General features: G+C 37.6%; 1 protein-coding gene and 1 non-coding gene across 17 annotated transcripts in view; one reads left to right on the top strand and one right to left on the bottom strand.

Moving 5' to 3' along the window:
* Nucleotides 1-26,494, bottom strand: part of SCMH1 (Scm polycomb group protein homolog 1) — a 221,940-nt gene that overhangs the window by 92,225 nt on the left and 103,221 nt on the right. For 12 of the 16 annotated variants that reach the window (XM_025288975.2, XM_025288978.2, XM_025288969.2 and 9 more), the window contains 3 exons: nt 25,142-25,376; nt 5,533-5,621; nt 100-343 (listed from right to left, as the gene is read on the bottom strand). In XM_025288975.2, the coding sequence (XP_025144760.1) occupies nt 100-343; nt 5,533-5,621; nt 25,142-25,376 (568 nt within the window). Of the gene's footprint in view, nt 1-99; nt 344-5,532; nt 5,622-13,102; nt 13,149-25,141; nt 25,377-26,494 lie in introns of those variants that run through there. The other 4 variants (XM_025288979.2, XM_044945176.1, XM_044945177.2 and 1 more) reach the window with 2 other exon arrangements.
* On the top strand, nt 978-1,049 carry TRNAH-AUG. The gene has a single exon. It is a non-coding gene; the product is annotated as a tRNA-His (tRNA).

Raw genomic sequence — 26,494 nt, 5'->3', positions numbered from 1 at the left:
TTTGCCTGTGAGTGAGGTTTACTGGTGAAGGTATGCTGATCATGGGAGATCTAGGTAAGCTCCCTTAGCAACTTGGGTTCCGACTTTACAAGCCTTTACCTTTAGTGCCAGGTGGCTGCAGGTTGTCTCCAGTCAAGGAACACCAGCCCACAGGGAAGATGTCACGGGAGTCGAAGCGGCACCAGTAGTCAAAGGCCCCTCGCCACCCATCGAAAGTGACAAGCACCTCTGAGCCCCGCACTTCCCCAATAGTGGCTGGGCAAATGAAATGAGGGTTCTTCCTGTCCACAGCTTCTAGCTTCATTCCCATTTTGAAGAAGTTGTGAGAAGGTGACGGTGGTTCCTAGATGAGAGACAAGAGATATAGACCTAGACACAAAGAGAGAGGCTATGTATGCCAAGAAACTGGTACTTCATTTGGATGATTAGTAAGTGCTATATAAGATTTACAATGGAACGTTAGACTTTCCTTTAAATGAACTTCAAAGTATACCAAAGTATTACTTTGTTAATTCTAATATTTTGACATCTTTGCTTCAGGTCTTTTTTTTTTTTCAAGAAATAAAAGGTAACAGATAAGGCTGAATCCTCCTTTGTGCCCTTCCCCATGCATATTTTTATACTTTACTGTGTGTGTGTGTGTGTGTATGTAATTTGCACACTTTAAAATTTTATATAAATAGTATTATAGTGAACATATCATTCTACAACTTGCTTTTTTCGTTCAACACTATGTTTTTGAAATGTACCCATGATGTAAATTTAGCTCTAGTTTAACTGCTAATAGTACTCCATTATATCACAATTTATTTCCTCTCTTTTGACAGACATGCAATGTTGTTTTGAATTGTTTACTATTTCAAAAGAGTTTTCACAGCCATTCTTACAGTTGTTTCTTTTTTCATATGTGGGAGGATTTTTTTCAGTGTGTATACCTAAGAGTAGAATTGTTGGGTTATAGGATGGATATATGGGCTTCCCTGATGGCTCAGATGGTAGAGAATCTGCCTATGATGCAGGAGACCCAGGTTCAATCCCTGGGTTGGGAAGATCCCCTGGAGAAGGGAATGGCTACCCACTCTAGTATTCTTGCCTGAAGAATTCATCTTCCACTTTATTAAATATTGTTAAACTGCCTTCCAAAACAGCTGTAACACTGTGAACTCTCTCCAGTAGTGTAGCTAGTTCTTGGGTGCTGATTTGCAATGCAGTTGCATAGAGTTCCCCAAAATTGTTGTATACTCTGTTTCCCTTTGTCTTACTGTCTGATCCTGTACCAATAACATAGTCTTATTAAATGGGTATCTGGAAGAAAAAGTCCCCCTACTTTGTTATTGTTCACTATTGTTTTGGCTATTCTTTTTCCTTGATCTTTCATACGAATTTCAGGATCAGTTCTTCAAGTTCCACAGGAAAATCCTATTTGTATTTTGACTGGAATCCCAGTGAATTTATAATTGGGGAAAAAATAACTTTTTATGTATGATATTGAGCCTTTCCTTCCATGAACATAGCATTTTCCATATGTTAAATATTCTTTAATGGAGATTTCATCTTCAGTATAAGTTTAAAAATTCCTTGTAAATATCTGATATTTTACTAACATTTTTCTAGCCATACTGTAACCTATTGCTATCTTAAAGAGTATCTTCAAAAATTTCATTTTCAAATCACTTGTTAAATAGGAATGACTTTATTTTTTAAAACTGATTTAAAATTGATGAAGAATTGATGCTTTTGAACTGTGGTGTTGGAGAAGACTCTTGAGAGTCCCATGGACAGCAAAGAGATCCAACCAGTCCATCCTCAAGGAAATCAGTCCTAAATATTCACTGGAAGTACTGATGCTGAAGCTGAAATGCCAATACTTTGGCATCCTGATGAGAAGAACTGACTCATTTGAAAAGATCCTGATGCTGGGAAAAATTGAAGGCGAGAGGAGAAGGGGACGATAGAGGATGAGATGGTTGGGTGGCATCACCAACTCAATGGACATGAGTTTGAGTAAACTCTGGGGGTCGGTGATGCGAGGCCTGGTGTGCTGCAGTCCATTGAGGTCCCAAAGAGTTGGATACGACTGAGCAACTGAATTGAACTGAATTGATTTATAACTGATTAGCTTATGCTGATTGATACTTTTTTGTCTTGCCTATTTATTAATTATTGAGAGATGTGTATTAAAATATCCTCTAATGATTGTAGATTTTCTATGTAATTTTTTTCCATGTAATTCTGTCAAATTTTGCTTTATCTATTTTGAGGCTATGTTTTTTAGGAGCATGTACAACTTTTATCTTCTTAGTGACCTATTTTTAAAAAATCATTAGATAGTAACTTCTTTAATGCTTTTTAGCACCAAAGTCTTCTTTGTCTAATTTTGGTACAATTAACACCAGCTTTATTTTGATAAAGGCTTGCCTGGTATATGTTTTATATTCTTTTATTTTTAACACCTTTGTGTCATATTTCAGCAATGTTTCTTGTAAACAGCATGCAGCAAGATTTAAAAACAATCTGATCTATGTCTGACTAAACCGATGAATTTAATTTCTCATAACTGATGTAGAAATTATCATTTCTAAATATCATTTCTATTTAACTTGATTTTTCAAGTTGTACCTTTAACTTCTTTTTTCTCCTTAAAAATCAACTGAATTTTCTTCCCTTTTCCCCTTTCCATTGATTCAGATGTTAATCATTCTATATTTAATCTTTTGGTGGATCCCCTTCAGATCATAACTGTACAGCTGACATAATTAAGTCTAAAATTCATCCTTAATTAAACAATACTAGGACCTCTGAATATTTAAATTCCTCCTGAGTTAACAGGTGTTGGATAATTTAGTTCCACACTGTTATACTGCCAACTGATCACTTTTGCTACTATAACTGGTTTATACAGTTACAGGCAGTGATTGTTTAGTTATACTCACATGCTAACCTATCTTTCCCTAGCACTACATTTTACATCTCATCCTTACTTTCCAGGTTCAATTATCTTCTTCTTGAAACATACTCTTCAACTGTTCTTTCAGTGAATATATTCATATTAGTTTGCTGAAAATGTCTTGATTTTGCATTCATTCTGAAATAACGGTAGAATTAGATATAAAATTCTAGGTGGACAACTATTTTTTTCTTAATTCTTTGAAGGTATTATTCTATTACCTTTTGCCTTGTACTACTGCTGTCAAGAAATGTGTTGTCAGCCTAACTGCAATGCCTTTGAAGGTTCAGTCTGCATTGTGAAAGTTGCAGATATGGAGAGCTTGCTGCACTACACCATTTTATATAAGGGAGTTGAGTGTGTGTGGATCTTTGTATTCAGGGGTTCCTGTAACCAGTCCCCCATAGATACTGAGGATGACTGTATTCTGTGTGATTATTTGCTCAGATTTTTTGACTTCAGTTATTCCACAATGTTTTAAAGTATACATTTGTGTTTATCACACATTCTGGAAAATTCTGTCATTATCTTTTCAACTATTGACTCTTTTTTATTCTGGAATTCATGTTCAGCATATATCGGACCTTCTGATATTATCTTTATCTTTCCTCTTTAATATTTTCCATCTCTTCATCTCTCTGTATTGCACTCTGGAGAAATTCCTCACACATGTCTTAAAGTTAATTCTTATCTAGGTCTAAGTTGCCTAATCACCTATCTAAGATTTTTATTTTATTTTTAATTTTTAAAAGATTTTTAAATTTAAATGGTTTCATTTTAGATATTCAATTTGCTTTTTTTAACTCTGTCTTTAAAAAATAGAGGTTTGTACTTTTCTCATTTTAAAATTCCTTTTTATTCTTTAATCATTTTCAAATACTTTATTTAAAATTTCTATCTGATGTTTCTATTATCTGAAAGTCCTTGAGGTTATAGTCTTACTGTTTGTTGTGTCTACTGATGTTTCATCATGAAGGATTTGTTTTGAGAGTTTTGAGGGCTCTGTGATTATGAACTGAACTGAACTGATTTTCAATGGTACTTCACTTTTGGGACTTCTATGACATCTGGGTTGAAAACAACCAAACCCTCTAGAGAGGTTTTGGGTTTCCTTCTGCCAGGCACTCAGAAATATCCCTCTACAATTTTGGAGTTCTGAGACAATACAGACACTACATCTGAACCTTGGGTTTCCATGGGGGAAAGCTTTTATCAGAAGAATGACTCAGTTCCCCTACCCATGGCCCAGGCAGAGACTCTTCCTTGTCTTTTCACTGAGGAGTAAACATTTGAGGGATCCATTTGTTTTTTCATGTGGCTGTCCCAGGTCCATTTTCTGCCTTGCATGGGCCCAAGGCTTCAACTTCTATCTAACTCTAGTTGTTAAAAGACAAGGTCCTTAAAAAATAAGACTGGTAAAGCCCCTTATGGCATCAGCACGTTCAGTACACCTAACACTCTGGTTTTCCTTCTTCATTTTGGCCTTGGAGAATTCTCTTACTTCCTAGTAAGATCAGTAAAGCATTTAAAAGAATTTGTTGGCCCCTACCTCCCACCATTTTGAGGTACTCTCCAGTGGAAGGATTTCAAATTGCCCAGTATACTGTATTCTGGGAACCATGGTGCTCTCAGGTTTTAGACTAAAATGGGATCATGTTATGCTAAGTTGCTTCAGTCACATCTGACTCTTTGCAACCCCAAGGACTGTAGCCTGCCAGGCTTCTCTGTCCATGGGATTCTCCAGGGAAGAATACTGGAGTGGGTTGCCATTTCATTCTCCAGGGGATCTTCCCAACTCAGGGATCAAATCTAGATCTCTTACATCTCCTGCATTGGCAGGAGGGTTCTTTACCACAGTGCCACCTGAAAAGCCCAAATGGCAGCACAAGTAATGCTAATTCAGTCTCCTTTATAGTAACTGCAACCTCATGAAAGATCAACTGAGAGGAGACTGACTGCCTTTTCCCTTGAAAAACCAGGAAAAACAAATACAGGTTTTTAATTCCTGTTCTACCACTTACTAGTCAGTCATGCGATCTGGGGCAAGCTCCTTATTTGAGTGTTTTGTTTCCTTAACTACTAAACCAAAATAATAATTCTTGCTTCATAAAGTTAACTGTGGGTATTAAATGAGATAGTGTATATAAAACACAAACATACTGCAGGCACTTAAAAAATAGTCTCATTCCTTCCTCTCTGTTTAGAAGATGGACATTATGGAATTCCATAAGAATAGCCTTTAGATTTATATTACATTTTATATGTTTTACTAACAAAAAATGTTTAACTTCTTAATAACCCTGTGAGGTAGACAGAAATCCACATTACAGATGAGGACAAAACTTGTTATTAGAAGAGAAATAAGAAATCCCCAAACCCAGAAATCCTACCTTACAATCTAGTATTTCTCTGGGGATAATTGCTGCTTCATAAGGCACTTTAAAAATCCTTCTGCTGAACTAGTTTCTGAAAAGGCATCCTCAGGCCATAAATATAATACAGACATTAGAGGCTCAGTAATTGAAAGGATGTACGCATTTGACCTTAAGTAATTTGGAGCTGGTGATAGCTGAGGAATACCGTACCTTGTGGAAAATCCTGATGGGAGCCATCTCTGCTCCATTTAGCGTCTTCAAAAGGAACATGGGCCAAGAGGAAGCATTCAGCCGAAATCCTGCAGCAAACATAACGGGCAACAGATAAAAAATACATCTCAAAGGGAATTGCAATACCAAGTTTTCCCTTGGGAATCCGGCTACTCCTGCCACAACCTATGCTGTGATAGTTACAGACTGTTAGGAAAGGACTTAAAGGTTAAGCAGAGAAAATGCCTCATTAGACAGATGAGAAAATGAGGCACGTAAGAGGGAATGTAACTTGCTCAAGGTAATATTGCAAAGGTAGTAGTAAAGTCCCCAACCAAGTTTTCTGACACCGAGACAAGTATTATAGAACGTACATCATAATGCCTGAAAAGTTTCCTTGAAAAATCCAAAATAGATGTGTGATAGGAATAACAAATACTTAGAAATGATCTAGACAGTACAGTGTGAAAGAGGATATAATAATCTCTTAAGAAACCAAATATGTCTGATAAATTCAATATACAAGTAAACCTTTTTAGTTTATCTCAATGTAAATACGCTTTCACTCTCTCACTTTCTCTTTTCCCCTCTCTCACACATATACAAAATACAAAAAACTTTTGGATATTCATTTTTACTTAACGAAGGATCAGGCTTCATGACGAAGATGAAAGGGGTTATTTTATTAAAAAATATTCATTTTCCAAAAGAGTCAAAGGAAGCCTAGAGAGGTTAATTGTCCATTGTCATTCCTCAATGACAAGTCATTGGAAAAGATCCTGATGTTGGGAAAGACTGAAGGCAAAAGGAGAAAGGGGAAGCAGAGGACGAGATGGTTAGATAGCATCACCGACTAAATGGACATGAATTTTAGCAAACTCTGGATGACAATGGAGAACAGAGGAGCCTGGTGTGCTATAGTCCATAGGGTTGCAAACAGTTGGACATGACTTAGTGACTGAGTAATGACAAGTCAAGAATATATAATTTAATTAATAAATTGTAAAAATAAGATCATTATCATATTTTCCAATTAGAGCTCCAAGTGCTCTCTTCAATTTGGCTTCAACCTTCTACTTGAGATACCAAAATCTAGTGCCTTTTGATAGTCTCCCAGTCAACCTCAGCTCTCCTGTTCCTGACAAAGGACAGACAGGCTGAACCACAGCTGCACAGCTGGAAACAGCAGCAACAATATCTGATTACTGTGTACTTCACTGTGGGCCAGATACTGTGCCAGGCACTTTCTACTGGTTATCTAATTTAATCCTCAAGACAACCTAGTGAGGTAGAAATTATCTTCATTTTATAGATGAGAAGAGAGGTATAAAGTAAACTGCTTAAATTTCAAAGTGAACAAATGACAAAGAAAGGACTGAAACCCAGGCAATCTGACTGTTGAGCCCATGCTCTTATCTACTATGCTAAATTATCAATGTGCATGGGAAATGGAAAAGGAAGAAGCAGCTTTTGGGATTAAGTATTAATTAAGAGCTATAATTAAATTAAAGGGGGGTGTGAGAAGAGAGAAAAAAATGGAAATAAGAAAAGAGGTACTACCCCACATGATCTAAATGCTTAGTCTCAAAGCTGGCTAGGCTAAATGGGGTTTCCCAAGGTCAGAAGACATATTTGGCAAAACTAATATTGTAAAGTTTAAAAATAAAATAAAATTAAAAAAAAAGAAAGAAAGAAAGAAAGAAAAAATAAATAAATAAAAAGCAAAAAAAAAAAAGAAGACTTCCTGGGATAGCTCATTCTTATCAACAGTGGAGACAGCAATTTGTACACTCCTGTCAAACTGCTACCACCTGCCTAGCCTTTTTACCTTTGGCAAACACCCCCTACCCCGCTCCAAACCCTGATTTCAGGTGATTTGGTGGGGATGTCTACAGTGGGCTCTACCTACCTACCTGGTTACGGAATCCAAGATAACGCCATTTAAGAGCATCACATTCCCTTTAGACCAAAAGTATGTTATGTATGTCCCAAACTGGCTCAACTGTTTTCTGATATGATATGCATGCTGGAGAGCTTTTCTTTCTCCGAGATCATATTTGTAAGGGTGTTTGTAGATTTGGCACCGCTAACTAGAGAACATAACTGAGAATAAAGCCAACTCAGAGCAGAAGATGGAGAGACATGAGAGTATTTAAAACAACTCTCCTTAGATCAGGAAAGGGTTGGAGCAAGCCAAACCCAGAGCAGATCTGCCATGAATAGTTCACTACACCTAAGGATAAGGCACAGCAAGGCACAGCTGTTCTAGAGAAATGTTCCCTGCACCTTTGTAAAACGGAGGAATAGGGAGGAGTGACTACATAATTAGAAAATTCAGATTCATGCCCTCAGTTCTCAACAACTAGAATGCCTCACCATGTAATTCCCAATTCAATTTTCCAGAAGTGGGTTACTGAAAGGCTTCTATCTCATCTGGTACCTGAGCTAAGAAAAAAAAAAAAATCCTCTCATTCTGGAAACCCTTATTATAATAATAGCTAATATGTACTGAATGCTTATCATGTACTACTTTACAGGCACCTTCTCTCAGGATATTTCAAATAACACCATGAGAAGTACACTATCATTATCCCTAGTTTGCAAATGATAAAAGAGAAACTCAAGGGAAGTAGCTCATCTCAGGTAGTAAGTGGTGGAAACAGATTCTACTATATAATGGTCTTACTCCAAACCTCATGTTATTAACTATGTTTCCCTACCTCCTAGCAAGCTTCTTCAAGAGTACAAGGGCAAAACAGAAATGCTGCCAACCCAATTACTGAGTACTTTATCCCCCAACCCCCTGGTTCTCTTTCACTATACCATGCTACTTCCCACAAAAAACATTTATTATGCTCATATTATGTGCTAGCCTCCAAGTGCTAAGTACTTTTAAACAGGCTATCTCATTTAATCACTTCTACAGCTCTGTGAATTTGGTATGAGAAAAGCAGCACTGGTTTTGGATCCAGGCTGCCTAGATTCAAATTCAGCTCTGCTACTTAGCTGGTATGTGATATCTGGGAAATAATAAGGTCCCTTACTGGCTTTAGTTTCCTCAACAAAAAAGTGGGATAAGACTAGTAACTACTTCAGTGGGTTGTTTTAAGGATTAAAATAAGTTAATATAAATACATGTGAAGCACTTAAAAAGATACCTGGTATATAATAAGTATTAAATAAATGCTGGCTTTTATTTTGACTATTATAGACAAAAGACTGAGCTAGTCAATAGCAGAGCAGGATTTAAACTGCATTCTTCTGTCTTCAGAGCCTTCATTATTAATCAGCACATTAATGTCTTCAAGCATTTAATCATTCAGTTCTACCATGCTATCTCTCTTGGTAAGAGTTGGATTTGTACATTTGTGCAAGAAGGAAAAGGAAAAAATAATAATTTGAGGGTCTCCTAAAATTAAACAATGGCATGCAAGAAACAGGCCAGGTAGTAAGAAATCTGAACCTCTGAAGTGGGAGCACCTCAGTATCTGGCCACTGGCTCTCTCTTCTTTGGTCTGTACTCCTTTCCCATCAACGGTGACTGCCAATTTATATCTCTAACCCAAACCTCTGTTCTGAGCTTCATGCTCATATTTTCAACCGCCTTCTTCTATAATTCTTAGATGCCAAGAAATCTCAAAATGAGTGAGTCTAAAACAAAACTCTTGATTTTACAACCCCTTTTCCTCTAGTCACCTCATCTTGGTTAACAGTACGAGTTATTTAAACCCAGGTTCTGAAACCAAACTTATGGGGCTTCCCTGGTGGCTCAGAAGGTAAAGCGTCTTCTGCCTGCAATGCAGGAGACCTGGGTTTGATCCCCGGGTCAGGAAGATCCCCTGGAGAAGGAAATAGCAACCCATTCCAGTACTCTTGCCTGGAAAATTCCATGGACGGAGGAGCCTGGTAGGCTACAGCCCATGGGGTCGCAAAGAGTCGGACACGACTGAGCGACTTCACTTTCACTTTTCTGAGACCAAAAAGCCTGGAAGTTACTCTTGGTTCTTCCATTTCTACTGCCTCTCAAATACAATTAATCAGCAAGTACTGATGGTCCTTACATCGAATATATCCTAAACCGAACCATTCTTTGCCATTCTGTATTTCTCCCCCGCTAACACCCTAATCTAAGCCACAGTCAGGCTCTGCCCATCCTACGACAACAGCTTTCTAACCACTTTGCTTCTATTTTTGCCTCCCTACTGTCTATTTTCCACACAGCAATCAGAATGATATGGTTATATTTCTAAAAATATAAATCAGATCACATCACTCTTATGCTTACATCTTATACCACAAAATAAATCTAAAGTCTTTTTGTATTTAACAAAACTTACAAGATCTGGAACTTGCTTGCGTCTTATAATTCATCTCTCTCTCCCCTGCCCTTTGAGTACCGGTCTTTCTATTTTCCAAGCACACCAAGCTGTGTCCCTCTGCCTCCAACGCCCTTTCCTTTTCTCAAATCTTGTATTAGTTCTTTGCTAACCTCCTCAGAGTGGCATTCCTAGACTATTCTACCTCAAATAGCCTCCTAGATTCTGCACCTTATTATCCTTAGCTTTCATCAGCTAAGGATAATTTTCTTTTTTCCATGTAATGTGTGTTTTTTCTAACCAGAATATAAGCTCCATAAAAGTTTTACTAAACAAAGGAAAAAAATCTCCACTTATTAAATGTGTGCTAGGAAATGCTTTATCATGTTATCTCATTTAATCCTCACAAAAACCATGTGTGGCAGAGTTTATTAATGATCTGGCAGGTCAGGCACCTGAAACTGAAAATTAAAAGTCAAGGTAAAGCAATTTACCACTGGCCACACAACTAAACTGGTAAGTGGCTGGGGTAATATTATAAAGCCAGGTCTCCAATTCTAACCCCAGGCATTTGCGAGTGTTCTGTGCTTACCTAAGCTTTCTTTTACAAATATTTATAAACAAATAGTTCCAAAGAACTTTCGGATGCTCCCAAGACTGTTGGACTACTGAATAAATTAAGGTTTGTCTGTTTAAACAGTGATCTGAGCAAGCTCTGGACTTGAGTGTAGATAAGCAGGCTAGAATCTAATCGCAGTTCATGCCCTCTGGTGGCAGGTAACAGAACAGCACTTGTACCAGGAAGCACATGTACATGTGTACATGTATGTAAAGCTCCTCTGGGAGGAGAAAATGATTTGAGAATCATCTTGACAGTTATAGAGTCTAAAGCTCCTCTAAGTTATTAGACTCTATGACTCTCAAGATGATTCCTAAACCATTTTTCTCCTTCCAGAGGAGCTCTACATACATGTACAAACACAAATACATGTCGAGAAACATGCCACTCACTCGCTCATAACCCTGGACAACTCACTTCGCTTCCCGTTTCTGTATTTGTCAGCTGATGACACAACTAAAGCAGTGCTTCCAAACTGAGTTTGGGTGGGCTAAACCTAAATTAGGAGAAGGCGATGGCACCCCACTCCAAATGACAAATGAACCTTCGAATGTGATGTGTGTGCAGCGGAAATCAAGGCCGGAGCAGGCGCGACATGGAGGTTTACCAGATAGCCGCTTACCCCAATGTGGTTATAAACCAGCTGCACTCTTGCCCGGAAAATCCCATGGACGGAGGAGCCTGGTGCACTGCAGTCCATGGGGTCGCTAAGGGTCGGACACGACTGAGTGACTTCACTTTCACTTTTCACTTTCATGCATTGGAGAAGGAAATGGCAACCCACTCCAGTGTTCTTGCCTGGAGAATCCCAGGGACGGGGGAGCCTGGTGGGCTGCAGTCCATGGGGTCGCAGAGTCGGACATGACTGAAGCAACTTAGCAGCAGCAGCAGCAAACCTAAATTATACCTCAAGAGTGAGAGAAGTGAGAGCTGGGAGAGAGAGACACTGAACAAACTCTCTTCCCTGAGTGAGAAGTGAATGTTCAGCCAGGTTGGATTTGGGAAGGACTGCTAGAATTCCTTTTGGTTCTGCCAGGATGCTGTCACCACTTTGCTACTCCACTCTCATATACACACTCAAACACAAGTTAATACAGATTTATTTAATTGGGGGTGGTTGTGACTAGTCTTGAGATAAGTGTAGGTAAAGATGGGTCTGGCATTATTCAATGTCAGGGGCCTTTCTGTAGAGAAGAGAGTTCAGTGAATATTTTTAAAATTACCTTTATCACATAAGTATTTAAGATACTGTAATTAAAGTTACTTCTTTCTAAAATTTTACCCCTTCCATCAATTTCTAGAAATAGACTTCAAATTTCCATAACCATAAGTGAGATGTGCATCTTTTAAAACCCCCCTTTCCATTGACAGACTCCGGAGGTTACTGACCATATGAGAAGACTGACTAGTGTTGGGAATATAAAAGAGCTCAAGTCAATGTCCCCCACACACCAGGGTATGTGATCAAGTTTGCTGAACAGGCAGTTTATACTGAGATCCTGACACAATTGACTAGGGGCCTCACTAGAGGCCAGCTCTGATATAGACTGCTGCTACTAAGTTACTTCAGTCGTGTCCGACTCTGCGACCCCATGGACTGCAGCCCACCAGGCTCCCCCGTCCCTGGGATTCTCCAGGCAAGAACACTGGAGTGGGTTGCCATTTCCTTCTCCAATGCATGAAAGTGAAAAGTGAAAGCGAAGTCGCTCAGTCGTGTCCCACTCTTAGTGACCCCATGGACCGCAGCCTTCCAGGCTCCTCCATCCATGGGATTTTCCAGGCAAGAGTACTGGAGTGGGGTGCCATTGCCTTCTCTGCTGATATTGACTAGGGACTCTCAATCTTGAACTCTCCTCCCTGGGGAGCACTAAAGAACACATTATCCTACCCCCAGAAATTCAGATTTAATTGATATGAGGTAGGGCCTCATCCTAAAGGAGATCAGTCCTGGGTGTTCATTGGAAGGACTGATGTTGGAGCTGAAACTCCAATACTTTGGCCACCTGAAGCGAAGAGCTGACTCACTGGAAAAGACCCTGATGCTGGGAAAGATTGAGGGCAGGAGAAGGGGACGAGAGAGGATGAGATGGTTGGACTGCATCACCAACTGGATGGACATGGGTTTGGGTGAACTGCCGGAGTTGGTGATGGACAGGGAGGCCTGGCGTTCTGTGGTTCATGGGGTTGCAAAGAGTCGGACATGACTGAGCAACTGAACTGAACTGAAGGCCTAGGCAGTGAAATTTTTGAGAGCTGCGTAGGTAGTTCTGGCAGCCATGTTTGAGAATTAGTGATCCATACGGTCCTGTTTAGAAGACATAACCTCAGACTAAGTATAGAATGGACCATTAAAACAAGGGGATGTGAGGAAAAGATTGACATTATCTGAGAATCATTCTACCTTTTCACCTGGAGGACTATGCAATGTTCCTATTTGAACAGAACACACATACTTACACAAGCGCACACACACACACACACATACACACACACACCACACACACACACACACACACCACACACAAGATTTTAATAGAGAATAATGGTCTCAAGAGCAATGCTTCCCAAATATAAACCAGCTGTGTCAGAGTCTCGGGAGAGCCATTTTACCATGCAGAATCCCAAGCCCCATTACCTAGAGATTCTGATTCAGGAACTCTGGGGAGAGGTCCAGAGGAGGCCTGGGGGAACACACACACATATATACATGTAATTATATTCATAATTTATTTAAAGTTTTTTATTTTGAAAAATTTTAAACCTAGAGAAAAGTAGCAAAAACAGTACATGAACAAATTATGCACCCTTCACCTGGTTCAACAACTAAATAATACTTCACCACAGTTACTTTCCATCTAGCCACACAGTTTTCTCTGAACTATGTGAAAGTTAGAGACATCATGATACTTCACCTCTATATATGTCAGGACATGTGCCCTGACAACAAGGACATTCTCCTTTAAAACTGCAATATTATCTTATCCAAGAAATTTAATTAAAAATATTCTCAAATGTCCCCAAATCTTTATAGCTATTTAAATTTACTTTATAGCTATTAAAATACACCATGGATTACATATTGTATTTGGTTGTCATGCATCTTTAGTCTCCTTTAATCTACAATAGTTCAGTTGCCTTTTGTTTTTCATGAAATTACTACTTTTGAAGAGTCTGAGCTGTTTTACAGAATGTCCCACAATTTGGATTTCTTTCTGATTGTTTCCTTATGATTACATTCATGCTAAATAGTTTTGACAAAAATACTACACAAGTGATGTTGAGTACTTCACACTTCATTGGTCTAATCAATGATGATACTAAATTTGATCACCTGTTAAGGAATGACTGACAGATTTCTTTATTGTAATCCCCCCTTATAATTAATAGATAATCAGTGGGGGAAAACTTGAGGACTATGTGAATATCCTATTCTCCAATAAGCTTTTTTTTAGCATTCATTGATTGTCTTGGCCTGAATTCATTAAAATGATGACTGACAAAATGATAACTTTCTATCATTTTTAATATTTATTAGCTGATATTCTGCAAAGGACTTTCTCTGCAACTTTTTTTTTCTAGTGTTTCACTAGGGACCCACGGTGCTACTACTATTGTATTTTTATTTTTATTATTCTTTTTGATGGTTTTATTTTCCAGTTTTGGTTAGTCAAAGTCTCTTTAGGCTGGCTCCTATATCCTTTTGATATGTACCCATCATTCTTTGAAACTGTTTCCTGGCAAAATAAGATGTTCCAGATTCACCTGTTGCTCAGTCTTGAAATCAGCCATTGCTTCAAGGAGCCATGATTCCTTTTAGTGGAGAATGGGATTTAGAAATCAACTAATTTGGAAATTTAGAAATCAACTCCTCACATTGCTGCTGAGGAGTCATTGTTTCTAGGCCTTTCAATAGATAGAGCTTGGAACACATACATACATACACATATACATGTACCATCTTGGAATATATACATATACACATGTAAACATGTATATGTTCTAAGGGAATATGTATTATATGTTAATATATATGCATATTTTAATATATATAATTATAGATTTATATACCTATTTTAAGTAAAGAGTTCATAACATACCTTCAATTCAAATCCTACACTGCAAGGTTTTTCCTCATCTTCTCCTATTCCATATTTTGTATCTTATTTACTCATTACATTTATCTTCAACACACACAAAATAGTTTCAGATTATTATGGCAAAACCACTAACATTATTAAAAAAAAAAGTCAGAAGTTTCCTTTGAAATATGTCCCAATGAGGGTGTACTGTAAGGGTTCTGATTGTTGGAATTTTTTCAATGTGGCTATGGTAATCATTTGATACAGAGTTCAATTTGTTTCTGTTTATCAAGTTTCAGTTCAGTTCAGTTCAGTCACTAGGTCATGTCCGACTCTTCGCGACCCCATGAATTGCAGCATGCCAGGCCCCTCTGTCCATCACCAACTCCCAGAGATCACTCAAACTCACGTCCATCGAGTCGGTGATGCCATCCAGCCATCTCATCCTCTGTCGTCCCCTTTTCCTCCTCCCCCCAATCCCTCCCACCATCAGAGTCTTTTAGAATGAGTCAACTCTTCGCATGAGGTGGCTTTTCAGCTTTAGCATCATTCCTTCCAAAGAACACCCAGGACTGATCTCCTTTAGAATGGACTGGTTGGATCTCCTTGCAGTCCAAGGGACTCTCAAGAGTCTTCTCCAACACCACAGTTCAAAAGCATCAATTCTTCAGCGCTCAGCTTTCTTCACATTCCAACTCTCACATCCATACATGACTACTGGAAAAACCATAGCCTTGACTAGACGGACCTTTGTTGGCAAAGTAATGTCTCTGCTTTTCAATATGCTATCTAGGTTGGTCATAACTTTCCTTCCAAGGAGTAAGTGTCTTTTAATTTCATGGCTGCAGTCACCATCTGCAGTGATTTTGGAGCTCCGCAAAAATAAAGTCTGACACTGTTTCCACTGTTTCCCCTTCCCATGAAGTGATGGGACTGGATGCCATGATATTAGTTTTCTGAATGTTGAGCTTTAAGCCAACTTTTTCACTCTCCTCTTTCACTTTCATCAAGAAGCTTTTTTAGCTCTTCACTTTCTGCCATAAGGGTGGTGTCATCTGCATATCTGAGGTTATTGAGATTTCTCCTGGCAATCTTGATTCCAGCTTGTGCTGCTTCCAGCCCAGCGTTTCTCATGATGTACTCTCCACAGAAGTTAAATAAGCAGGGTGACAATATACAGCCTTGATGTACTCCTTTTCCTATTTGGAACCAGTCTGTTTTTCCATGTCCAGTTCTAACTGTTGCTTCCTGACCTACATATAGGTTTCTCAAGAGGCAGGTCAGGTGGTCTGGTATTTCCATCTCTTGAAGAATTTTCCACCGTTTATTGTGATCCACACAGTCAAAGGCTTTGGCATAGTCAATAAAGCAGAAATAGATGTTTTTCTGGAACTCTCTTGCTTTTTCCATGATCCAGCGGATGTTGGCAATTTGATCTCTGGTTCCTCTGCCTTTTCTAAAACCAGCTTGAACATCTGGAAGTTCATGGTTGACCTATTGCTGAAGCCTGGCTTGGAGAATTTTGAGCAATCCTTTACTAGCGTGTGAGATGAGTGAAACTGTGTGGTAGTTTAGCATTCTTTGGCATTGCCTTTCTTTGGGATTGGAATGAAAACTGACCTTCTCCAGTCCTGTGGCCACTGCTGAGTTTTCCAAATTTGCTGGCATATTGAGTGCAGCACTTTGACAGCATCATCTTTCAGGATTTGAAATAGCTCAACTGGAATTCCATCACCTCCACGAGCTTTGTTTGTAGTGACGCTTTCTAAGGCCTACTTGACTTCACATTCCAGGATGTCTGGCTCTAGGTGAGTGATCACACCATCATGATTATCTTGGTCATGAAGATCTTTTTTGTACAGTTCTTCTGTGTATTCTTGCCACCTCTTCTTAATATCTTCTGCTTCTTTTAGGTCCATACCATTTCTGCCCTTTATCGAGTTTAGTCATATACTAAAAGTTAGCCAATTTTAGTATATGCCTGTTCATCTATTTTTGATTTAATTTTATGTAGTAAGTAACACATTCAAATAATTCAAAAGTCAAAAGAATATAAATGGGTATTCTCCAAGAGGTCTGTCATTTCTATTCTTTCCACACTATTCCCAGACACTCCCCATAGGCAACCTTTTCATTATTTTCTCGTTTTAATAGTCCAGTGTTTCTTTTTATAAAAATAAGTATATAAAATATATAAGTTCATGTACATTATATATATATGTGCATGTGTGTATACACATATATTTCCTTCTCTTTCTCAGAAGTAAATGGTATTAAGTATGTTCATATCAATGTGTAACCATCACCATCATGTATTTCCAGAATTTTTTCATCTTGCTCATATGAAACTCTGCCCATTAAACAGTAACTCCTCAGTCCTTTCTCCCCTCTCCCAGTTCCTTACAAACATCATTCCTTTTTCTGTAGGTACTCAGTGGAATCATTTAGTATTTGTTCTTTTGTGACTGGCTTATTTCATTTAACATAGTATCTTTAAGGTTCACTTACACTGTAGCACGTCAGAACCTCCTTCCTTTGTAAAGCTGAATAATATTCTGCTATATGTATATACCACATTTTATTTACTCATTCTTCTGTCAATGGAAACTTGGGCTGTTTCGGCCTTTTGGATATTATGAATAATGCTGATAATATGGGTATAAAAATACCTCCTTGAGTCCTTACTTTATACTTTTTTGCCTATCTATCCCAAAGTGGAATTGCTAGATCATATGGTAATTTAACTTTTAACTTTTTTTTGTGGAAACACCATATTGTTTTTCATAGTGGCTATGCCATTTTTCATTTCCAATACTCACCAATACACAAAGTTCCAATTTCTCCACATCCTCACCAACACTTGTTATTTTCTATGTATTTGATAATAGCCATTCTAATGGGTGTGAAGTATTATCTCATTGTGATTTTGAATTCTATACACACACACCCACACACACCATCATGTATGAGTATTATTATAAAAATCCTAAATAAAATGTTAGGAATTCGAATTCAACATATTTAAAACAGTGATTCATCAAGACAAAGTAGTAGGGGTTTGGGGAGAATGAAAAGATTTAAGTTTAGCGAAATCATTAGTGGACTTTACCATATTAAAATAGCAAAGGAAGAAAGTCATATGAACTTTGACAAAACTCTGCAGACTTGTGAGAACGCACATTTCTTGATTTCAAAACTTACTATAAAGACGGTGTGTGTGTGTGTTTAAATCAGGTTTAAGTATCAAAGTTCTACCTGTTTATAAAAAGAATTTGGATATTTTCTTACTTTTTCTATGATCCAGAAGTGCACTAATACCATAGCCACCAATCACATAGGTTTTCAACTTTAAATTACAATTAAATAAAATTAAAAATTCAATTCTTTAGTTGCAGTAGCCACATTCCAAGTGCTCTACAGTCACACGAGGCTGGACACGTATCATACTGGACAGCAAAGACACAAAACGTTTCAATCATCATAGAAAAGTTCTGTGGGTATCACTGACCTACAGCAACTTGTAGGTCATTAAGAATTTGGACTATTTGGTATTCAAGATTTTGAAGGATTTCCCTGTAAAATAATCTGTACATAGTACTTTGACGTAGGTGTTTTGAAAACATGTTTTCTATAGATCTGTTTAAACATTGTGATGCTCCTAACTAGCTTTCTGGTTTATTACACTATTGCTCCCTTTGTCATTTCTACTTCTGTATATCTGCTCTAATTGCCTTTTTTCTTTATTAGGCTAACTAGTGGCTTGTATATTTTGTTGATGCTTTCTCCAAAGAACCAGCACTTTGATCTTCTGCTTTTCTATTTTCTACTTCATTAATCTCTTTTTATCTTTATTTTTTCTATTTATTTCTCCTTTGTATTTTCTTTGGGTTATAACTTTTTCTAGCTTTCTGAATTGGGAGCTTAAATTTTTAATATTTATCCTTTCATTTTTATTTATGACAGGTATTTAAAGCTATATATTTTTTTCCAATCACCCCTTTGATTGTATCTCAGACTTCTGATGTGATGTTTATTATCACTATGTTTTAGGAATTTTGAAATTTTGGCTTATATATCCGTTTTCCAAACAAAAACTGTTTAAACAAAGAGCTTTAAATTTCAAGGTGGAAGGGTATTTGCCAAGGTATGCAGTTTGGTATGCATACATACATACACACACACACACACATACACACACACAATCTATCTTATTCATTAAAGTCTTCAGCACTTTTACTTTTTGTACTCTTGGCCTGTCTTGAGAGATGTGTGTTAAATATCCTATTAGTATGTTTGTCTATATCACTTTGTATGTACTGTAATTCCTATTTTATGAATTCTACCATGTCTAAAGGGCTTCCCGGGTGGCTCAGTGGTAAAGAATCTGACTGCAATGCAGGAGATGCGGGTTTGATCCCTGGGTAGGGAAAAATCCCCCGGAGAAGAAAATCACAACCCTTTCCAGTATACTTGCCTAGAAAATCCTATGGACAAAGGAGCCTGGTGGCCTATAGTCCATGGGGTCACAAAGAATCAGACACAACTTAGTGACTAAACAACAACAACAATCATGTCTGATAACAGAATTTTAACCTCTGCTTATTTAACTTATATGCAGAGTATATCATGCAAAATCCTGGGCTAGATGAATCACAAGCTGGAATCAAGATTGCTGGGAGAAATATCAACCACCTCAGATACGCATATGATACCACTCTAACAGCAGAAAGTGAAGAGGAAATAAAAGGCCTCTTGATGAGGGTGAAAGAGGAGAGTGAAAAGGCTGGCTTAAAACTCAACATTCAAAAAACTAAGATCAGGGTATCTGGTCCCATCACTTCATGGCAAACAGAAGGGGAAAAAAGTGGAAATTGTGACAGATTTTATTTTACTGGGCTCTAAACTCACTGAGGACGGTGACTGAAGCCACAAAATTAAAAGACGCTTGTTCCTTGGAAGAATAGCTATGACAAACCTAGACAGGATATTAAAAAGCAGAGACATCACTTTGCTTAACAAGGTCCGTATAGTCAAAGCTATGGTTTTTCCAGTAGTCATGTACAGATATGAGAGCTGGACCGTAAAGAAGGCTGAGCACCAAAGAATTTATGCTTTCAAGCTGTGGTGCTGGAGAAGACTCTTGTGAGTCCCTTGGACTGTAAGGAGATCAAACTAGTCAATCCTAAAGGAAATCAACCCTGACTATTCATTGGAAGGACTGATGCTGAAAGCTGAAGCTCTAATACTTTGGTCACCTGATGCAAAGAGCTGACTCACTGGAAAAGACCCTGATGCTGGGAAAGATTGAAAGCAAAAGGAGACGTGGGTGGCAGAGTAGGAGATGGTTAGACAGCATCATTAACTCAGCAGACACGAATATGAGCAAACTCCGAGAGACAGTGGAGGACAAAAGGGCCTAGTGTGTTGCAGTCCATGGGGTCACAGAGAATTGGGACATGACTTTGTGAATGAACAACAACAAACCTCTGCTACTATATTGTCTGAAGTTGCTTCATACATCATTTGTCATCTTTTACTTTTAGCCTTCCCGACTCACTTTTATTTTAGGTATGTCTCCTGTACAGTGTAAAGTTGGATTTGACTTTGAACATCAATCTGAAATGTTTTAACAGGTGAGTTAAATGTAAATGTTCATTTATATTCTGTATACTCTGTATAAATTACACTCAACTTTACACTCTGTATAAATTACATATTTGTTCTCAACTTTATCACCGTATGTTTTATTTTCTGCATTTTCCATAGTTCATCTCTTTGTGTCATATATTTCTTGACCATTTTGTTCTTTTGGTATTGAGGAAGTTTGGGAATTTTGTTTTAGTGGTTATCTTTATACTAACATACTTTATAATGTCCTTAATTCCCCCATTTCCTCATTTAGGCTACTGCTATCTGATTTATTGGTTTTAAATGATATCCTCTGATCCCATCTAAAGATATTACAGGAGGAAAGGGACTTGCTTTCTGGTCCCACTGCATCTGCTGGCAGGCTTCTGCAGCACTCCCATCTCCTTGGTTGCCCGTGTCCCGGAGCACTGGACAGTTAGTAAAGTATCCGGTGGCCAGCAACAACAGCAGCAGCTCCGCCTCCACCACTTTCTCCCATCCTAAATGGTTTTGTAAGTTTCTACAGAGAGACACACCTCTCCATGAACAGTCTTCTCTGCACTATAGAAGGCAAATTTCTAGCAAGTTCCACTGCTGTGGCACTAGTGATTTCTCTCATCCAGTGAGCAACCGTGCCCCCTCCAACATGGCTTACATCTCAGGCCTGAGATGGGGGAAGGGAGGCTCTTCCTTGGGCTGTCTATCTCTGCCCCAGTGTAGTGGCTTCTCCTTATGTCTGCTCTTCAAATATTCCTTAGAGTTCTCTGCCTTTTGACTAGCCAATCCCTCACTCCAACTCTCTGTTAGAGTTAACAATTTCATTAAACTTTCTGTGTTCCTTCTTCACTGGACCCAGACTGATACCATACTATTCTACTCTTGTTCCTACCTTTGTTTTTCTTAGATATATCATCTGTTATTTGGATGAAGCTCTTTCCATAATTGATTTAGGAAGGGGATGGGGTCACAATATTTCCTGTGTTCTTGCACATTAAAAACTCTTTCAGTATAATCTCAGCACTTGAAAAAACAGCTTGTCTAGATATAAACCTGTTTTTTCTTTCCTCAAATTTCTTAAAAATGCTCCTCCATTTATAGTCTTGCTTTGCATTTTGCTGTTGAAAAGTATGATGTAAACCTGACTTTCTTTGCCTTGAAAATAATTTGGCTGTTTTGCTACAGGCTTAGCTGACTTTGTCTTTATTCATAGAGTATAACTGTTTTACTAGAAAAGGTCTTAGAGTTGACAATTTTCCAGGAATAAGGTAGGCTTTTTCAATATGAAGGTTCAGGTATTTTCCCATTTTTGAAACATTTTCTTACATTACAATTTTAAGTATTAATCCTGTTTATCTTCTTTAGGGAATCCAAATATACATGTACACATACATATACCCAGAGGACCTTTTTGACTACATTCTATATCTAACAGTTCCTTTCTGATACTTTTAAACCTTTTCTTCTAATATTTACTTTTATTCTCTTGACTGTTTTATTTCTTTTCTCAATGTCTCTTATTATATTTTAAGTTGAATATATTGTCCCAATGGGTACCTTGGAACTGAGTCTTCAATTTAGATTATTTTTCTTTCTTCATTTTTTTCCTTGAGTTTGCATAATTCTATTTTCATATCTTCCTATTTACTGTGCATTTCTAGTCTGACTTAAAATTTATGATTCAAGGTATTTTTTTTCGTAGATGTCAATATTTATTTAATTCAAAATGGGTCCTTGTGCAACAGTTTTCCTCTGATTAGTCACTGATTTTTGGCTTAGAATTTTCAGTAGTTAAAATGGTTTTATCTTCTACTTCTGTTTTTCCTCATGTAGAAGTTTTATGGATGTTGACTGCTGTTTCCTAATGATTTAAAATGTCTTATATTTTCTTGGGCTAGCGAAAAACAGGATGTTCCATTTTGTCAGGAATCTTGGGTCATGAGTTTTCTGTCGGCATAATGAAATGCAGCTTCTTTAGTGGAGCCTGTTTGGGATGCGGTGGGATAGGAAGACCCGAATGTCTTCTGATTTTATGATTCTCTTTGTTCCTGTGTAACTCTCTTTGTTCCTGTGTAACTCTAAATGATTACCCATGGCTTCCTTCTTTTCCTTCAGTATTATGTCTATCTCTCCCATGAAGGTAGTTATCTGCCCACAGCTGCTATCTCTGGTCCCTCACACTTTTAATTCATTCTCTTTCTTCTGATTCTCCAGTAGACAATGCTCTTATCAAGTAGCTCTTAGTTCTCTTTCAGTATTTCCCACTCTGGATGGGCCTATCTTTTTCTGGGAGTGATTTTGGCTGTGTTAGGCTCCCATTGTCCTCTGCCTTTTTAATGTAGTTTCTATCTACATAAAACTCTACATTCTGGTATGGGGTGGGTATTAGCTTTACTGGTTTCAGATCTTTATATCAGAACATGTAGACAATATGTTATTGAAATGTGTGGTATTCTTGACTTCTAGTTATGTTTAGGCATGAGTTATGGATGGCTTGATTTGCTTTCCTTTTTGAGCTATATGTTTGTGGAGAACTTATGGAAAAATTTTGATGTAGATAGTCACCATTATCCCTGGGAACTTATATTTTGTAATAGCCTATCAAGATGCTTCTAAACCGTGGTTCATAAAAGCAGTTGAGAACCTTCTGGTACTATGCAGCTACAAAAAGGAATGAGAAACATCTCAATACTAAGAAGTCATTTTCAGGACATATTGCTAAATGAAAAAAGTAAGATTGAGAAAAGTATGTATAGTATGTTGTCATTTATATAAGAAGGGAATACATATGCATATATATGTACACACACACACTCACAGATATATTTGCTTATTTTTAAAAAATGAAGTATGAACTATTAAGTTAAAAGAAAGTGATTACTCTATGGCAGAAGAAAGGGATAAGGTAAAAGGCATTTCTCTGAATATACTGTTTTACAGATTTCAAGAATTATTTATATACATGAGGCCAAAGATGGAACAATTCAAGAATCAACAAGGATAATTAGTGCAATGGAGTGAAAAACATCCAACATGTATGAATCTTTGAGTTTATGATATTAAATACAACAGCAGCAATAAGACTAAGTGATTTTGGAGGATAATGGTGATCCAATTTATTATTCTGAAAAGTGGTAAACAAAGAAAAGAATCAAGCATTTAAACTGTCTCTTCTGCATGAACTATGCTTCAGGATATCCAAATAGTTGAAAGTTTATTTTAACAGACATATTCCATTTAATTTATGTGGACAGAATGATAATATTAAAATTTTCCATTTTGCAACCAAAATGAATTGATAGGTCTAAATCAGGGGTCAGCAAACTATAGCCAGAAGGCTGGACAACTTGTTTTGTAAATAAAGCTTTACTGGATCACAGCCTTGCCCATTTTTTTATGTATTGTCTATGACTGCATTCATATTACAAGGACAAAGCTGACAAGTTACAACAGAGAATGTATGGCCTGTAAGCCTGAAATATTTACTATCTCTTTTAGAAAATCTGCCAACCCCTGCTGTAGACTACAAGCAGTAATGGCTGCTACATTATAAAATGAGAGACAACCAGACCATATATACTTCTTAATAAGTGTAAATATCACTACCTATGAAATATTATTATTGAAAAAAACTGAATCTTAACCTGATCAAGCCTCTAGATCTAGTTACCAATTTCTAGGAAGAGAGGTCAGAGAAACATGTTAAATGATACCAAAGAGATATAATCAGCAAAATCTAATTGTGAGAAAAGTTAAAGAAAATGACTTAGGTTTTTCAACAAATAAATTGCAAGGAAAAAATAAAAGAGAGGAGGAGAACGCATAGATTAAAAGAGGCTTAAGGAACATATCACCCAACTGCATATGTTGATTTTATTTGGATCCTGATTCAAAGAAAATGAAATAAAGAGAGGAAGAGAGAGACAGACAGACAGACAATAGGGAAAATTTAAATACTGAGTAAATATTTGTTGATACTAAGAAAGTATCATTATTTTATTCACATGTGACAATGTTATTATGATTATGTTTTAAAAATATTAACTATGAGAGAGATACATACTAAACATTTAGTGATAAAATGATACTATGTTTAAGCAACTGGGCAGGAGTAGTCAGGGAATGTATATAGGTACTAAGAAAACAAGACTAACTATCAAAGATAAAACATACATGGACTTTAATTCACTGTATTATTTTTTTCTACTTTTGTATATGTTTGAAATTTTACAAGTAATTTTTTTTTAAAGAAGGAAAATGTTAAATAACCACTTGGGGAGGTCTTTCAAATGACACTTTCCTCTAATGCTCATTTAATTTAGCACAGCCTCCTGAGGGGAACACAGCCTATAAGCCATCTCCATCCTCCGGAGAGACTCACCGCAATAGTGACTGACGGTAACTGATGAAATGTGCTGAATCGCTCAGGTATACTTGCACTAAGAAAGGTGAATCTGATCTTGAAGAGAAAAATGCAGTGGTGTCATTAAAGTAAAATAATGCATTTTACTTAATAACTGATCTAAAGTGAGAAAATTTCAAGGACCAATTGCGAATTTAGGGGAAAGGAGATAAGGGATTTTTATAATAGTCATCCTTTCTAATGGGAGATTTTTCTCTCACTGCCTGTTGTGATTGTAGGATTTGATAAAAGCTCCATGGTTTTTTGAGGCAAGTTCATGGCAAGACCTTCTTCCATCCTTTTTCTTAGAGTAAATGGGACCTGACAAAGAAGGATGCAGGGTGTGGTTTCTCATTGGAAAAAGAAGAGCTGAAGAGAAGCTTGGATATCACAAGTTAATGTAGAATGGAGAGGTCCAGATTTTACAGCTCATTTCATGTTAGGTGGACCTTTTGGACCATACGAAAAAGAAGGGATGGGCAGGTGACCCTATGTTTTCTTCTAACACAATGTACAATTTGAGGAAGATAACTAATGAGCTAGGGAGAGCTTGGGTCCAGTTACTCACCCAGAGGGGGCTGCAGCATACCCCCATTCTTCTCACAGTTCCCGATAGGCTGGATTTCAGCTGAGTCAACCAGCCGCCAGAAGTCATTCTTGTTGTCGCTGCCATCAAGGCGAAGGCGGAGGCGAGCACCTGTCAGTCCAACTACTGTGGCAATACAGGTAGATGTGGTGTTCCTGGGGTCCTGCGCTTCCAATTTCATGCTGATCTTGAACTCGTTGCTTGGAGGTGTGTAGGACTGAGGAGAACAAGCCATGGGGATTAGGCAGACTAAGAATACATGGCATTTTCAGTAAGGATATTAGGCGATGGAACCTGAAAATTTTCGCTTTGGACACAAACTGATTACAGCTGAGTCAGGGACAACCCTCATGAATTATTTCCTAATGCCTAGGAAGGGTCTCATGAAAAAGAAACACTGAAATGTAACGTGAAGGGGAAAAATTACTTTCCAGTGAAGCATCAAATATTGACTGACCAGTAAGAAAAGGATAAGAGTATCTCAAATGGTCCTTGATTAAATGCTGTTTTTTATCCTATCTTCTCCAATTCCCTAACCCTCCAGGTATTCTTAATATTTTCTTTGCAGAAATCATCCTATTAAACTATTGTATCCTTAGTGTTTCTTCATGGAGTGCTTCAGTGTGTGTACCACACAGACTAACCAATGGGAATAGATTATTTTTTTTTACTTTGACATTAACTTAGAAATCAATTCCTGTTTTTTGAAAAACAACTTTAAGTTATAATTGACATACAATGAACTACACACTTAGGTTAGGTACTGACATACGTATACACTCATGACACATACATCACAACACTCTGGAAACCGTCACCACTACCAAGATAATGAACATGGACATACTACCAAGTTTTGCATATCCCTTTAAGATCTGTCTAGCCCTTCCCAGATCCCTCTCTCTCCAGGCAAACATGCTTTACTTTCTATCAGTGCAGACTGCTTTGCATTTTGCATTTCTAGACTTAAAATGGAATCATACAGAATATACTTTTTTGGGGGGGATCTAGTTTCTTTCACTCAGCATAACCATTCTGAAATTCATCTATTTGTTGAATGTATCAATAATTTATTTCTTTTTCGTTAAGACTCACTTTTAAGAGCAGTTTTAGGTTCACAGCAAAACTGAGAGGAAGGTAGAGAGATTTCCTATAAACATCCTGCTCCAACACATGCAGTGTCTCCTCTATTTTCAGTATATCCTAACATAGTAGTACATTTATTACAACAGATGAAACTACACTAACATATCATAATAACCCAAAGTCCATTATTTACAGTAAGGTTCTCTCTTGGTGTTGTATCTCTATGAGTTTGGTCTAATGGAGACACGT

The sequence above is a fragment of the Bubalus bubalis genome, chromosome 6 (genome assembly GCF_019923935.1).
Source record: "Bubalus bubalis isolate 160015118507 breed Murrah chromosome 6, NDDB_SH_1, whole genome shotgun sequence".
Taxonomy (NCBI): domain Eukaryota; kingdom Metazoa; phylum Chordata; class Mammalia; order Artiodactyla; family Bovidae; genus Bubalus; species Bubalus bubalis.
Note: the sequence above shows the minus strand (reverse complement) of the source record. Positions and strands in the feature narration are given on the sequence as shown.